The 17,884-nt window shown below is 35.8% G+C and overlaps 1 protein-coding gene across 4 annotated transcripts in view; it reads right to left on the reverse strand.

Annotated features, from left to right (window-relative positions):
* EXOC6 (exocyst complex component 6) overlaps positions 1-17,884 on the reverse strand; it is a 194,042-nt gene that overhangs the window by 115,979 nt on the left and 60,179 nt on the right. For all 4 annotated transcript variants that reach the window (XM_010842197.1, XM_010842194.1, XM_010842196.1 and 1 more), the window contains exons 6-11: positions 14,459-14,663; positions 11,960-12,112; positions 9,260-9,328; positions 7,520-7,603; positions 1,446-1,492; positions 1,205-1,325 (exon numbers count right to left, since the gene is read on the reverse strand). In XM_010842197.1, the coding sequence (XP_010840499.1) occupies positions 1,205-1,325; positions 1,446-1,492; positions 7,520-7,603; positions 9,260-9,328; positions 11,960-12,112; positions 14,459-14,663 (679 nt within the window). The remainder of the gene's footprint in view (positions 1-1,204; positions 1,326-1,445; positions 1,493-7,519; positions 7,604-9,259; positions 9,329-11,959; positions 12,113-14,458; positions 14,664-17,884) is intronic.

Below are 17,884 nucleotides of genomic sequence, written 5' to 3' on the forward strand. Positions count from 1 at the left end.
GCTTGTATTTCCAAAAAAGTCTTTAGATTTTAAAGAACTAGTTATTTCAAATTGAAAAAATGGTTTATATTTCTACTTTTCAATTATTTATTTATTCTATTATAAAAGAGATGCAATCAATTATATTTTTCTAAGTGACAATTTAAGTATTTTCTTAGTAATCCATCAAAGGAAAATAATTAATTTCAAAAGGATAGTGAAATTCACTTGTGCTCCCTTAATAGCATTTAGTAAGATTGTAAATATGATATATTGCATTTAATATAATATGATTTCATACACGATGTCATGAAATCAATAGGGAGCATACTACAATATTACATATTCTTAGCTGGTCAGAATATAAACCATGATAAAATATAATGTTCTTTATTATATATAATAGAAAAAGTTGTAGTTCATTGGACAAATAGTGTACCCAGAATCTATGTCCCTGATAAGTAAAAATAAAATGTATTTATAATCTAAGTATCACTTAAATTAATAATCTTTCTTCAAAATATTTTCAATCTCTATTCTCAATAACAAAATTTTAAATAATAGATTATAAAATTTTAAGTTTGGGGAAATTTTACTGAAGGCAAACTTCCAAAACTATCTTAAGAAAAAGTGCACACTAAGAAATTATTAATTTCATTAGTCCTTATAACATAATTTTTACTTCCACAAAAGGCATATTATAAAAATATTTTATCATTTTACCCTTCTTCATAAAAAAGTTTTCATTACCTAAAGACTCACTACTCCAAATGAGTTTAAATTTTGACAACTGCACATTATTTTTAGGACATTTATAAGTGTACTACTGCAAATAAGCTATAAACATTCAAGAACAAGTTCTATTGAGTTTTAATGGTGGAGTTTATTTTGGAAACAAAGAATGTGGAATGATAATTAAAAACCCTTTCTTCATGGTGCTTTTCAGTGATCTAATGAAGAGGTCAGTTGAGACTAATGAGAACAGCATAATTCTCCATCTTCTATAATGCTGGACTGAAAGTGTCTTCAGAAGCCCCAGTCAGTTGCAAAATCACAGCTCAATATTACCACACAAACAAAAGCCTAACATTACTGCCTCCAAATCTGACAATTTTCAAAAAAATGTAGAACTAATGAAGGTACAACTTTCTTTTGACACTATCCAATTCATAAGTTCTTGAAGTAACTGAATTAAAAATTTAGTAACATAAATTATCTAACTTACTGAATGAGCTCTAAGGACAGCAATTATCTTTGAGAGGGCCATGTTCCAAAGTTCATCAGTGTATGCCCTGGTTACTAATCCTTGGGTCACATGTAAAATGTGATCTTCCACCACAAAGAACCTAAAAACAGCAATTGCAAAATAACGAGTTGAAACAAAATTCAAACCTAAATAGAAAATAATTAGTTTTGACATTTAACACAGTATCAAAATAATATTTGTTGCCATATTAGATACATACCCTACAATTTGAGTGAAATATCTTCTATAGCCATCAACTGTTTCATGCTGTAAATGAAAAATAAAAATCAATTTAAAACAATAGATATCAGTAACATAAAAGTAGCTGCAAATCAGTACAACATTTGTTAACAAATATTTATTGAGAGTCTACTATAAGCGTATATTTTAAGGCACAAGGGATACACTGGTAAATAACAAAAAGTCCTTACCCTCATGGAATTTGCATTCAAAAAGAGACAAAATAAGCAAATTAAAAAGTCAGAACCTTCGTCTCAGTAAGCTAATTCAATCCACTATCATCTCTCACTAGTCCTATTACATCATTCTCCTACCTAGCCTTCCAAGCTTTCAGGCTTGTTTCCTCAGTCTATTCTCCAGACAGCTGCCAGAACAATACTTTTCAAAATTAATCAAATAAATACATCGTTTCCTAAACACCTTCTAATGATTTTTTTATCTGATTCATAATAAAAGTCAAATTCCTCTGAAATGGTCTACAATTTCCTATTGTTCATAATTTGAACAAAAAGAAAATATTTGATTATTTGAATTTCGTAAGAGCTTATTACATAAAATATTTCAATTAAGTTCAAATATTGTATTTTATTTCATGAAAGTGATCAAAATTTTAAAACATCTGGATTTTTTTTCAGGGAGGAGGCTGTTATTACACTTTTGGCTTAAAAATACTATGATCAGGGAATAGAGTCTACATGACACAAACTTGATACCTGCTTTATAACATAGTATGTTGTCACATTTTACAGTGCTCAATATGTACTCTTAAAAAGTGTTTTTACAGGTGTGAAACAGAATTCTTTTTTTTTTTTTTTGGCTGTGCTGCATGGCTTCTGGGATCTTAGTTCCTCAATCAGGGATCAAACTGGGCCCATGGCAGTGAAAGTACTGAGTCTTAACCACCGGACCACCAGTCTATTCAGTTCAGTTCAGGTCAGTCACTCAGTCAGGTCCAACTCTTTGCGACCCCATGAACAGCAGCATGTCAGGCCTCCCTGTCCATCACCAACTCCCAGAGTTCACCCAAACTCGTGTCCATTGAGTCGGTGATGCCATCCAACCATCTCATCCTCTGTCATCCCCTTCGCCTCCTGCCCTTAATCTTTCCCAGCATCAGGGTCTTTTCAAATGAGTCACCTCTTAGCATGAGGTGGCCAAAGTACTGGAGCTTCAGCTTCAACATCAGTCCTTCCAATGAACACCCAGGCCTGATCTCCTTTAGGATGGACTAGTTGGATCTCCTTGTAGTCCAAGGGACTCTCAAGAGTCTTCTCCAACACCACAGTTCAAAAGCATCAATTCTTCTGCACTCAGCTTTCTTTTTTTTTGTTGTTTTTAATTTTATTTTTAAACTTTACATAATTGTATTAGTTTTGCCAAATATCAAAATGAATCCGCCACAGGTATACATGTGTTCCCCATCCTGAACCCTCCTCCCTCCTTCCTCCCCATACCATCCCTCTGGGTCGTCCCAGTGCACTAGCCCTAAGCATCCAGTATCGTGCATCGAACCTGGACTGGCAACTCGTTTCTTACATGATATTTTACATGGTTCAGCTTTCTTTATAGTCCAACTCTCACATCCATACATGACCACTGGAAAAACCACAGCCTTGACTAGACGGCCCTTTGTAGACAAAGTAATGTCTCTGCTTTTGAATACGCTGTCTAGATTGGTCATAACTTTCCTTCCAAGGAGTAAGCGTCTTTTAATTTCATGGTTGCAATCACCATCTGCAGTGATTTTGGAGCCCAAAAAGATAAAGTCTGCCACTGTTTCCCCATCTATTTGCCATGAAGTGATGGGACCGGATGCCATGATCTTAGTTTCCTGAATGTTGAGCTTTAAGTATATTAGATAAGCCTATTATTAAACATGTTCTGTATTCTTACTGCTATTCTGTCTAATGGCTTATAAGATACTGAAGCATCCACAATGCTTATGGATTTTTTAATTTACCCTTTTAGTTGCAGCAATTTTGCTTTAAATACTTTAAGTCAATGTTATCAAGTACTTATAGATTCAAATTAACATTTTTTATCAGCTCTAAGATGAATTTTTTATAACTTAAGCTTTTTAAATTATATTTAACTATATACTGTTTCTATTCTTCTAATTGTTACAGAAATTACATTATGCATACTTAAATAATCAAACTCTAAAATTAATTAATAATTTTATTCTTTTCTGGATAATTCCAAAACAGTTTCAATAACTTCCTAATATTTATTCTATTCACCCTAATATTTATGCTATTGTTATTGTGCATTTTGACTCTATCTCGTTTTAAAGATAAGATTCTATCTTGTTTTAAATTCTATCCATAATACTGTATTAGTATTATTTTCTATAGTCAACACAGGTTTATCCTCATATTTATACTTTCTTTGCTATTCATTTCTTTTAGAATCTCATTTTTTCCATTTGGCATCACTTTCTTTTTGACTACAGTCTTTTCTTTCCTTCTAAGGGTATCTCGGTAACAAATTCTCCTCCTCTTTGTCTGAAAATGTCTTTGTCCTTGTTCCACTGAATAGAGAATCTCGGGTAGAAAGTTGTTTTCCTTCAGCATTGAAAATACTCCACTGTCTTGTTTACTTGAAAATAACCTCTTCTCTCTGGGTATTTTTAAGGTCTTCTCTTATCTTTGTTTTTAAAGTTAAATTTATTGTTATAATTTACATAAAGCAAATTTTACATATGAGAGTCTAATGAGTTTCAACAAATATAGACATTTGTGAAACCACACCAAAATCAAGATAGAGAATATTTCTACCTCATAACAAAGTTCCCCTTATGCCCCTTTGTAGTGAATCACTCTGCCCAATCCCTAACCCTTCACCACTGATCCCATTCTATCTTATAGTTTTGCCTTTTCAAAAATGTCATATAACACAAATTACACTATATGTAATTTTTTTGTATCTGAATTTTTTCACTTCCAGTAATGCTTTTAAGATTTATCCGTGTCAAGAGGATCCTGAGATACACCAAATATGGACTGTGAACCAGGCAAATCAAAATGACTGGCCAAAGGAAACCCAGAAGAAATGCCTGATACAAGTGATTTCAATTGCCACGAGACAGTGACTCAGGGACCCTCTCTGTGAGCTCACCTGTGTATCTATCCACACATACTATACTCCTTTTCCTCCTAATAAACACTTTACTTGTTTAAAAAAAAAAAAAGGATTTATCCATGTTATTGCATGTATCAGTTCCCTTTCTACTGCTAAGTATATAACATTCCATTATGTAGAGATACAACAATTTGTTTATCTATTCACTACCTCATAGACATTTGAAATGTTTCTAGTTTCTGGTATTTATGAATAAAGTTACTATGTTGCTAAGTCGCGTCAGTCGTATCCGACTGTGCGACCCCACAGAAGGCAGCCCAACAGGCTCCCTCGTCCCTGGGATTCTCCAGGCAAGAACACTGGAGTGGGTTGCCATTTCCTTCTCCAATGAGTGAAAGTGAAAAGTGAAAGTGAAGTCACTCAAGCAGCCCAACAGGCTCCTCCGTCCATGGGATTCTCCAGGCAAGAGTACTGGAGTGGGAATAAGCCACTATGTAGATACATTTTCAATTCTTATGGGTAAAAACTTAGGAGTGGGATTTCTGGGTCATATGATAAGTATTTGCTTAACATTATAACAAATTGTCTAACTATTTTCCAAATAGTTACAATTGGTACAACAGTCATATCTATCAGAAGCCTATGAGAGTTCAAGTTGCTCTCTGTGATATTGTCTAGATAATTTCTTCAGGTCAACTAAGAGAATTCATCAACTGTTAAAAGTTGTTCACAAAATTTTTCATTTTGGCTCATATATCTTTACTAGGTGTTCTACTTGATTTTTTTCACATTTTTTTGGTAATTTCTTTATAGTTTATGGCTCCCTATTGAGAAGGGCAAGCTTTTCTTTCTTTAAATATAATACTGTTATTTTATATAAAATACTGTTATTTTATATTCTATGCCTAATAACTCAAATATTGAAAGTCTTCTACAATTTATTTCTGTTGTCAATATTTCTAAAGATTCTCACTTGTTCAATAATTAGTTCTGAGTATGAGTTGTTAATTTTCCTATTGAAACTTTAACTGTGGATACTCTTAACTTGGTATGAAGGTTCAGAGAAGATCTGCATTTGCTTCTAACAGACACCTGGAGACAAGATCAAAATGGAACGACTTTAAATTTTCAGCCTGAGATTTTTTTGACAATCCAAGTAGAATGAAATTGGATTGCAAACACATGTTAAGAACTGCTTCTTATGAATTATTAGGGATTTTTTTCTTTGTTCACTCAGCACCAGGATTTGGGATAGGCAATTTTCTTTAGTATGTTTGGCAGAAGGACCTGAGAGATTTTGCAAGATGGCTTTCTCTCTAGGTCATTCCAATAATGAGCTATAATTCTTTGGAGTCTCAGCCTTGTAAAGGAGAGAATCTCTCATCACCTTCTTTGGGTGACTCTGGGCTTCTGCCTCTATACTTCTACATCCTTAAAACTCATGCTTTCCCATTTAGCAGATTCCCCTTAGGGAAAAAGCTACATTTAGTGCTTCATTGGGACTTTACCCCAGGGTTCAGTGGTAAAGAATCCGCCTGCAATACAGGAACCACAGGAAACACAGATTCAATCCCTGGGTCTGGAAGATCCCCTGGAGGAGGGCATGGCAACCAACTCCAGTGTTCTTGCCTTGGAGAACCCCATGGACCGAGGAGCCTGGCAGGCTGCAGTCCCTAGGGTCGCAGAGTCAGACATGACTAAAGTGACTTAGAACTCACGCACAGTGTTTCATTATGCCTGTCTGGATTTGTCTTCATTTAAGTTTTCCTATTTTGTTTATCAGAGAAGGCAATGGCACCCCACTCCAGTACTCTTGCCTGGAAAAATCCCATGGATGGAGGAGCCTGGTAGGCTGCAGTCCATGGGGTCGCTAAGAGTCAGGCACGACTGAGCAACTTCACTTTCACTTTCATGCACTGGAGAAGGAAATGGCAACCCACTCCAGTGTTCTTGCTTGGAGAATCCCAGGGACAGAGGAGCTTAGTGGGCTGCCATCTATATCTTACATTTAGGTGTACTGGGGTATAAGTTATATCAGTAAAGCTCTTTTTCATGTGCTGCTTCTATGAGCTTCCACAAATGTATCTAGTCACATACGTATCACCATAACCAACATATAGAACAGTTTCACATTGACTTAGTAGTTTTTTTACATTATGGATTATTTTATTTCATTTTTTCCTTATTTTTCTACAGCAAATATGTCACAATTTTATAGCCAAAAAATACATGTATTCTTAAGAATGACTGATAAAAATCCCACAAACATAGCCCCTCCAGATTACTTATTTAGTCTCTGTCAGGACTATACTTTCCTATGTGATCCTCAGTGCATGTAAAAGAATTTAAGATTTTAAAAAAATGTTTTATCCAGCATCTTTAGTTGTTTTTTTCAGTAGACTACTTAATTAAGGTACTCAGTCTACCATTGAAGAAGGCAACAGCACCCCACTCCAGTACTCTTGCCTGGAAAATCCCATGGACGGAGGAGCTTGGTAAGCTGCAGTCCATGGGGTCGCTAAGAGTCGGACACGACTGAGTGACTTTACTTTCACTTTTCACTTTCATGCATTAGAGAAGGAAATGGCAACCCACTCCAGTATTCTTGCCTGGGGAATCCCAGGGACAGAGGAGCCTAGTGGGCTGCCGTCTATGGGGTCGCACAGAGTCGGACACGACTGAAGCGACTTAGCAGCAGCAGCAGTCTACCATACTGTCAGAAACTAATTACCACTCCCTGACATTTCATATTTATTGACTTTTCTTATTTATTTATAGTCTGTATTCCCTAATAGAATGTAAGCTCATGAGAGAAGGGACTCATCCATTTGAACTACTGTAACCTTCACACCTAAACCAATTACTGGAAGTGGTAGGTATTCAATAAATATTTTCAGTGGAATCCATGCTCTGAAGAAATTAAAGGGGTTAAAAACTGACAACATAATCAGTTCAAAATTTCCATATACTTACCATATTTGACTGGGGTTGCAATACCAGTCTTGCCTGTTTCTTTCTTTGTTTTCGGTAATAATTTTCAAATGTTTCCTCATCACCCTAAAATAAAATCAGTAGAGTAATAAAAACACACATAACACAAACACATTTCTAAACAGATAACTTCTTTATTCCGTAAGGGTCATTTTTCAGTTTCTAACAACTAGAATTAAAAGCGGAATGGTATTTCACATTGAATACCAAGAACAAGATTTTGGCATTATAGTTCATAGGCAGTTACCTTGTTTGGAGTCATGACAATTAAGAAAACTAAAGCCAAGTTCCCACTCCAGTATTCTTGCCTGGAGAATCCCATGGACGGAGGAGGCTGGGGAGCTACAGTCCACAGGGTCGCAAAGAGTCGGACACGACTGAGCGACTTCACTCACTCAAAGCCAAATTCAAACAATTTGACAGTTGCCCAACTTATCACTTAGGCTTTATACATTTTTGACTGACCAAAGAAAATACGGCTGTCAGTGAAGGAAACTAAGTAGGAAAATTAGCTATCAAGTCTCAACTTCTGAACATGTTGTATAAGAACTACACATATCTCACCACAAGACAATATATTGTTTCTAACATGGTTTACCATTAATCTGCATCCAACAACAGCCAGGTATACATTATTCTTAAGTTTATATGGAACATTCTCCAAGATAGAGCATTGTGATGCCATAAAGACAAGCCTCAATAAATTTAAAAGGACTAGAATCATATAAAATATGATCTCTGATTTAATCAATGGGATTAAATTAGGAATCAGTAACAGAAGAACTTTAGGGAAATTCACCAACATGAAGATTAAACTCCATCTTGGTGTTTAGTTATTTAAGCTAAATTAGTTATTTAACTCCATTAAATAACTAGTGGGTTAAAGAAGAAATCATAGGAAATTAGAAAATACTTTGAGATAAATGGAAACAAAAACACAATACATCAAAACTCAGAGACTGCAGCTAAATCAGAGGTTAGGAGGAAATTTACAGCTTTAAATGTCTACGTTAAAAAAGAAGAGTAATTTCAATTAATATCTTAAACTTCTACCCACATGAAAGAAGTTGAACACAAAAGGCCACATATATGATGATTCCATTTATATGAAATACCCAGAATAGGCAAACTCACAGAGACAGAAAGTAAATTAGTGCTTGTTAGGGACTGAGGTGAGGGGAGAGTAAGGAGTGACTGCTAACACGTAAGGGATTTCCTTTTGTACTAATAAAATGTCCGGAAACTATTTGTAATGGTTGCACATCCATGTGAATATGCTAAAATCACTAAACTATATATCTTAGAAAGGTAAATGTTTTGGTATATGAATTATATTAAAATAAAAGGATAATTGTTCAACCAAAAATGAAAACAATGTAGTCTGGCATAACAGATACATAAGTAACATATTTAAAAGTAACTGTGATACAACTGTACAGAGCCAAGAAGGAAGAAATGGAAAGTTCTTTTAAGTATACATGAAAAGTATACTTCAAAGTACATCATAAGTTAAAGAAAGAAGTAAATGCCTCACATGCAGTGGATACTTCACAAATAAACACTGCATGTAGATTTGCAGCTCAATGAACTTGTAGTCAGCCTTTAGAAAAGCAGGCCTAAAATGCATACATGTCTTTTTAATAATATAAGTATATGCACCCACATGTGGGCCCACACACACATGTATACATACACATATACACGTATATAAAAGATACTTACCAGAACAGAATAAATATGCAAACATTGGTAAACAGGGGAAAAATCAACAAGATCTTGTACAGTTAAGACCTGAAAAAATAAAACAAATTTTTAAAATTATAGGTCAAACTACTAGTCTACTATTGAATAATACAAAGTTAAAATTAGACAAGAAGATTCATAGATTTCATGTTATAACATTTAGCAACCATAAAAAGCATATAATAGAAACACAATGCCTTTTTATTATGTTTTGGCACCTGTTCATACCTTATTCTTTATATATTTATCATCATTGTTGATTATTTTAGGTTATAGGTCAATAAAGCAGGGAACCTATATATCTTTAACATGCTTAATAGATTATCAGAAAACTGCCATGGATAACTAGATATATAACTACTGCTTCTGAAGAAGACAGTGCACAAATGTACAACTTAGTTACAGGTGAAGCTCCTTCCCTTATGCATCACTTAGCATTATTTCATCAAATTTAAGATATTATCACTTTTATTTTATGGAACACTAAAAAAGGAAAAAACACTACCACTTGAAACTATAATATCATCAATTTTAAGATGTATCCTGATTCTGAGACGTTAATATTTTTAAAGTACACTTTACAAAGAAAGAAACAAAGTAACATAAAGTTTCCCAAACTTGTGAAATAAACTCTTTTTAAAGGAACACGTTTCTAGTCTTACAAATCCTCTGAGTGAACTTAAATTATTTTTATTACAGTTATTTATTTGTGAAAATGAAAGAAATAAAATGTAGTAATAATTAAATAGATCTGAAAGAACAGGGAAACAACCAAGTTTCTCTTAGAGTATGGATTACGGGAAGGGGAAGATGGCAATGCTTCCAACAGTTGAAAGATACACAAAACAGATCCAGGAAAATTGAGATACAAAGACTAGATGGTTCATTTTCACCATTCTGAATTTCAAGGGAGAAAAGACAGAGATTCTTTGAATATTGATTAAGAAGAACAAAAAAGCAGATTTTAAAAATGTTTATTTTATTCCAAGGGACCATTCAGGTCACATTAATTCCATATTAGAAAGACATTAAACCCTTTAAGGCAATTTATTTGTCTGTATATCAGACATCCACTATATATGTAAATATATGTATATACATACATACAAATATTAACATACATATACACACACACTCATAAATACATACAGATTCACTTATCCTCAAGGCATATAATGCAAATGTACACATTGAACACTCAGTGGTTCCCACAACCACAGAGAAGCCATGCTATGCTATGCTAAGTCGCTTTAGTCGTGTCCGACTCTGTGTGACCCCATAGACAGCAGCCCACCAGGCTCCCCCGTCCCTGGGATTCTCCAGGCAAGAACACTAGAGTCGGCTGCCATTTCCTTCTCCAATGCATGAAAGTGAAAAGTGAAAGTGAAGTTGCTCAGTCATGTCCGACTCTTAGCGACCCCATGGACTGCAGCCTACCAGGCTCCTCCATCCATGGAATTTTCCAGGCAAGAATACTGGAGTGGGGTGCCATTGCCTTCTCCGCAGAGAAGCCATGGACACATATATTTATATGGTTCCTTTTTAATCAATCAATTAAAAGTTCTTACTATACCCTAACAGTGTCCTTAAAAAAAGAATTTAAAATCTCATTGACAAGGTAAAACTTATAAACAATTGGGAATACTAGACTTCTTATGGTATTAACTAATTCAAAAGGAATTCAATGGAAAAGATAAAAAGTAGGCTCAACAGATGACTGTGTAAAAAGAATAAAAGAAGCACTAGACAAGGAATGAATTTGAACATAGAGAATAAAAGAAAGAAAATATTTACAGACAATTTCAAGGTTTCTAGACTTAATAAAACTTTTTTAAGAAATTAAAAATTTAACTTTAATCATACTAAAATTTCTTTGTACTATCTCAGCACCAACCAAAGAAAAAAAGGTAGGGTATCCAGAATTAGTCTAACTGGCAAGGTTAAGCCATCATGCAATTAAATGTTTGCCACAGGTAGTTAAATTATGAGTGATCACTACAAAAAAAATTAAATTTATACTTTTACTGTTAATTATTGCAGAACACCTAGGTTAAACTATCTGTAGCCTACAAATCTATATCTTATTTATGTTATATATAAGACATATGCTATGCTAATGCTAAGTCACTTCAGTCGTGTCTGACTCTGTGCGACCCCACAGACGGCAGCCCACCAGGCTGCCCCGTCCCTGGGACTCTCCAAGCAAGAACACTGGAGTGGGTTGCCATTTCCTTCTCCAATGCATGAAAATGAAAAGTGAAAGTGAAGTCGCTCAGTCGTGTCCGACTCTTCGCGACCCCATGGACTGCAGCCTACCAGGCTCCTCCGTCCATGGGATTTTCCAGGCAAGAGTACTGGAGTGGGGTGCCATTGCCTTCTCCAATATAAGACATAATCTATATTTTATTATCCATATATTATATAGATAATCTATATCTGCCCACTATGCAATCTAACATTTTCAATGATTCTTTTGTTCTAATATCATTACAAACTGATCTACTTAAGTTCACATTACACATGGCAGGACTCACAGAGACAGTACAACTCAAGCAGAAAAAAACCACCCAATAATAGATGAGGGAGGGAGGAAGAAAAGAAAGTAAAAGGGGAAGAAAAGAAAGGAATGAAGGAACAGATAAAAACAAAAAAACAGAAAAAGAAACAAATTCCCATCACCTCCTCTTCATTCTCATCCTCTTCCTCAAATGCATGTTTCAATACAATTTCATTCCTTTCTTCTGGAATTCTATCATTTATATACACAGTCTTCCCAAATTTTACATTATTTTGCTTCTGCAGAGTAACAGTGAAGATTTTCTGCTGCTGTGCCTATTTGGGGAAAAGAAAAGTTCAGGTTATTTGAAAAAATATTGTGGTCAAAACTGGTTTAAGAATTTCTTTGTACTTTTTCATCTTTTTAATGTCTGGAGGTACAGGCTCCGGAATGATGTCCCATTTTTTATTCATGATTTATTTGTACCCTCCTCCTTTTTTCAAGAGTCTTGCAGGGGGTTATCAATTTTTTTTAAAAGGTTAAGAACCAATTTTCATCTTTGTTGATCCTCCCTACTGTACTTTGTTTTCTATTATACTGATTTCTTCTCTTGATTATTTCCTTTCACTTTCTTTTTTTCAATTCTACTTTATTATGGTAAGCACATTTAACATGAGATCTACTCTCTTAAATTTTTAAGTGTACATATTCAATGTGTACATCAATACTTTAATACATTATTGCTGATAGGTATAATAGTTACAGAAGACCTCTATAGCTTGTTCATCTTTTCTTTTTTAATGGGCACCCCATGCATCTTGTGGGATCTCAGTTCCCTGACCAGGGATAGAGGCCAGGCCCACAGCAGTGAAAGCCCAGAGTCCTAACCACTGGACCACCAGGGAATTCCCTAGACTGTGTTCATTTCATTCTGAAACTACATCTGTAGATGAGTAACTCGTTCCCCTCTGGCAACCACCATCCCGCTCTCTGATTCAATGAATCTGACTAATGTATGTGCATGCATGCTCAGTTGTGTCTGACTCTTTGCAACCCCATGGATTGCAGCCCGCCAGGCTCTGCTGTCCATGAAATTTCCCGTGCACAAATGCTGGAGTGGGTTGCCATTTCCTACTACAGGAGGTCTTCTCAACCCAGGGATCAAACCTGTGTCTTGCATCTCCTGCACTGGCAGGCGGATACTTTACCACTGAGCCACTTAGGAAGCCTCAGGTCAACTAGTGATTCAATTATTTTAATGACCTTTGGTTTGGAGCACTGTCAAGATTTTATAAAAGAATTACCACTAATTCTTTTTTAAGAGGAAAACTAAAGACATAAACTTAACGCTAGAAAAATTTAAAAGATATGATATCATACTGGAACATACATAAAATATGCTGCCTTAACTCCAATGGATTATTTGTAGAAAAAAAAAATGTCTACTAACCTCACAGAAAACTATGATATCAAGTTGCAAGCTTATTTCATTTTCCACAGAAAGCATCCACAGTTTATGAACACTTGAAAGGCAGAAACTGTTATCCTACAACTGACTTAATTATTGACAAAAATGAGTATTCATACAGATTAATTGAGAAACCTTATATTTTCTTTTATGCATTTTAGTGATACTTCACTATCAGAGCCTCATTATCAGAGATTGAAAAAACTATAGGATTAATTCCAGCATTTTTATCTCACTATTTAATGCCTAATTAATGTTTTGGTAGCTCTGACTGTAAAGAATCCAGCTGCAGTGCAGGAGACCCAGGTCTGATGCCTGGGTCAGGAAGATCCCCTGAGGAAGGAAATGGTACTTGATGCATATTAGTGGAACATTCCCTCTGTTGGGAGAGGCCAGATTGTAGCTACTCTGTTCCGTTAGCATGTAGAAAGTTTACCCACTGCCTCTTTAGGGTGAATTTCCTCTAAGAGCTATACTACTGTTATTCAGGCCTTTCTACTCCCAGGTAATCAGACCATGTACATCACAGAAATCTACCTCTACCCTCACCTAAACCTTGATGCTGGCTCTAGAGGCTTGTGCTTAAGAAAATCATTGTCCCTTCTCACCCATTAACACCATTAACCTATCACTGGGGAAAAAAAAATCAGAATTCTCTTTCTCCCTCTGTGCCCAAACTTATTTTGTCTATGATATTCAATTTTTGTAGTAAAAAATCATTTACTTAGAACATTGCTTCCAAACTCTGATGGCTCAGATGGTAAAAGCGTCTGCCTACAATGCGGGAAGCCCGGGTTCAATCCCTGGGAAGATCCCCTGAAGAGGGAAATAGCAACCCAATCCAGCATTCTTGCCTGGAAAATCCCATGGACTGAGGAGCCTGGTAGGCTACAGTCCATGGGGTCGCAAAGAGTTGGACATGACAGAGGAGCCTGGTGGGCCACAGTCCATGGGGTCATAAGAGGCTTGTACACAACTTAGTGACTAAACAAAGGAAAGGATAAAATTTAAACAAGCCTTTTATGTAAGTAAAAAAAAAAAGTAAACTTTGGATATATTCTATAACCTAGATTATTAAATACCATTAAATTAAAGTTTTCCTTTTAAAAAATGTACGTATCTCCATAACTGAGTTACTTTGTTGTACAGCAGAGATTGACACAACATTGTAAATCAATTATATTTCAGTAAATAAAGTTCTCTGTATTCTCACCTGTTTCATTGCTGTTTCACCTATTTTGTCAGAATGTTTTCGAATGCTTTCCAAAAAGTCTTTGAGGTCAGACATGGAGATTTCTTTAATATCTTCACGGAGCTTAGGAAGATTTTCTATCATTAGCTGACAAAACCGGTACTGACTAACCCGGGGAAAATACACATTCTCTAATTGTTCCATAGTCTTTAGAGCTGAATAATATCTGTGAGAAGTTAAAAAGAACAATCTGTAAAGGTTCTTATTTTATTTATTTTACAAGTAAGACCAAATAATCATTCCATCACTTCCATCAAAAAGGATACTGTTATAGCTAAGGTAAAGAAAATAACATTTACTTCTACATACTAATGACAAACTATAAACCATATGAAAAAGTTGCAGGAAGAAAATTCACTAACAAACAATACTGCATTTCATCTAAATCTACAACATCACAAGCATTATCATAGTCATAATATACATATCATATTAAATCATATCATATACATATATTAAATATATATGGATAATAGTTCCAAATTTTTAATTATATTATTTGATATATGATTTCATGATATCTCTCTCATCCACATCTCCTACCATCAAAAAAGTACATAGTACAGACTTAAAGTAAAATACATTTAAGGAAATTAGAAGTATCACCTCACACTGTCAGAATGACCATCATCAACAATTCTACAAACAATAAATGCTGTAGAGGGTGTGGATAAAAGGGAACCTTCCCACATTGTTGGTGGGTTTGTAAACTGGTACAGACACTATGGAGAACAGTACAGAGGTTCCTTTAAAAACTAAAAATAGAGCTACCATATGATCCTGTAATCCCACTCATGGGCATATACCCAGAGAAAACCACAACTTGAAAAGTTACATGCACCCCAGTGTTCACAGTGGCACTATTCACAACAGCCAAGATGTGAAAGCAACCTAAATACTCATCAACAGAGGAATGGATAAAGAACATGTGGTACATATATAAAATGGAATATTACTCAGCTGTTAAAAAGAATGAAATAATGCCATTTTCAGCAACATGGAGGAACCTAGAGTGTGTCACACTGAGTGAAGTATGTCAGACAAAGAAGAGAAATATTGTAGGACATACTTTATATGTGGAATCTAAAAAGAAATGATACAAATGAACTTATTTACACAATAGAACAGATTATCCACAGACTTAGATAACAAACTTACAGTTGCCAGGGGAGAAGGGTGGGGGTAAGGGATAGTTAGGGAGTTTGGGACTGACATGTATACACTGCTATATTTAAAATGGATAACCAACAAGGTCCTACTTTATATAGCACAGGGAACTTTGCACAACATTATAAGGCAGGATGGATGGGAGGGTAGTTTGGGGGAGAATGGATACATGTGTACATATGGCTAAGTCCCTTTGCTGAAACTACCGCAACTGTTAATCGGCTGTATTCCAATATGGCAAGTAGATGGGGAAACAATGCAAACAGTGACAGATTTTATTTTCTTGGGCTCCAAAATCATCGCAGATGGTGACTGCAGCCATGAAATTAAAAGACGCTTGCTCCCTGGAAGAAAAGCTATGACCAACCTAGACAGCGTATTAAAAAGCAGAGACATTACTTTGCCAACAAAGGTCCGTCTAGTCAAAGCTATGGTTTTTCCAGTAATCATGTATGGATGTGAGAGTTGGACCATAAAGAAAGCTGACTGCCAAAGAATTGATGCTTTTGAACTGTGGTGCTGGGGAAGACTCTTGAGAGTCCCTTGGACCGTAAGAAGACCAAACCATTCAATCCTAAAGAAAATCAATCCTGAATATTCATTGGAAGGGCTGATATTGAAGCTGAAGTTCCAACACTTTGGCCATCTGATGCAAAGAATGACTCATTAGAAAAGACCCTGATACTGTGAAAGATTGAAGGTAGGAGGAGAAGGGGACGACAGAGGATGAGATGGCTGGATGGCATCACCGATTTGAAGGACATGAGTTTGAACAAGCTCTGGGAGTTGATGATGGACAGGGAAGCCTGGCATGCTGCAGTCCATGGGGTGGCAAAGAGCTGGACACGACTGAGCGACTGAACTGAACTGAACTGATACCCCAATATAAAATAAAAAGCTTAAAAAAAAAAAAAGAATCAGAGACATTACACTAGAGCTTAAGATTTGAGATTCAATTTGGGAGTCATCCAAATATAAATCCAGATATTTTTTAAACAAATGTAAGTAACAGTAACTAATAAAAAACAATATTCGCCAAACCAAATACAACTGTGTGCTAGCTTGATTCTGTAGGTCACTGAATTTGCAACCTCCAGTTGATCAGTAGGAATAACACCTGCCTGTACCCAGTGTTTCATTACCCCATGTGGTCACCCGTACTTACAAAAACATATGGCAGGGCACCATAAGCCCAAACAAGATAAGTAGGGACTAAGTATCTAGTGAGATGACATACTGAATACATGTTTTCCGCTTTACTCCTTTTTGAAACACCAATAAAAAGATAATGAAGGGATTTTTTAAATAGCATAAACCCACACAGATGAAGAGATAAGGAAAAGAGTACAATGAAATTTTAGAATCTGGAAAGTTGATAGACCTGAGACCTGAGAAAATGAATTCTAACTCAACAGAGGAAAACCAAGAATAACCTAATTTATCCTACAAAAACTCCAAAAAGTACAGGAAGTGACAGGAATTTCACTATTTATGGATGCACAAGTGTCCAATAGAAGGGCTATTGTAAGGAATAGCCCTTACAAAACCCCCAACAGAGGGCTAAAGTAAGGAGTACTGGTTAAAATGTGTTTAAGAAGCAGACCCTAGATTTTCTTCCTGACAAGCATCTAAACAACTGCCTTTTTCCATCTTGGCAAAATGCTAAACAGACCAAACCAAATAATTTCTAAAATGGGGGACACTACTCAAGGTTGAGGGCAATAATATGTTGCTGCTTAGTCTCTTAAGTCTTGTCCAACTCTTTTGCAACCTCATATACTGTAGCCCACCAGGTTCCTCTGTCCACTAGATTTCCCAGGCAAGAACATGGGAGCGGATCACCATTTCCTTCTCCAGGGGATCATCTGGACCCAGGGACTGAACCTGTGTCTCTTGCATTGCAGACAGATTCTCTACCACTGAGCCACCTGGGAAAAGGATTAGTTGAGCCCATATATAGTAGATGCCCTCTTCTCCAACTCACAACCCAGAATACCAGAAGTCAAATCTTTACCCTTCAGAGAGGAGACAGGAGAAGTCTCCTCTAGAAAATCTAACCAGTCCCAGAAGAAACAACTCCAGATTCTAACATCACAAACTCCCCAACTAAAAGGGCCCGCTCCAGATAACTTTACAGTGAAACTCACAATAAACCAGTCCCACCCATACACCCAGAGCTTCCAATCAGTTTTCTATGTCCATTGCACTAGGCTCAGCTGT

The sequence above is a fragment of the Bison bison genome, unplaced genomic scaffold (assembly GCF_000754665.1).
Source record: "Bison bison bison isolate TAMUID 2011002044 unplaced genomic scaffold, Bison_UMD1.0 scf7180017864172, whole genome shotgun sequence".
In the NCBI taxonomy this organism is placed as follows: Eukaryota; Metazoa; Chordata; class Mammalia; order Artiodactyla; family Bovidae; genus Bison; species Bison bison.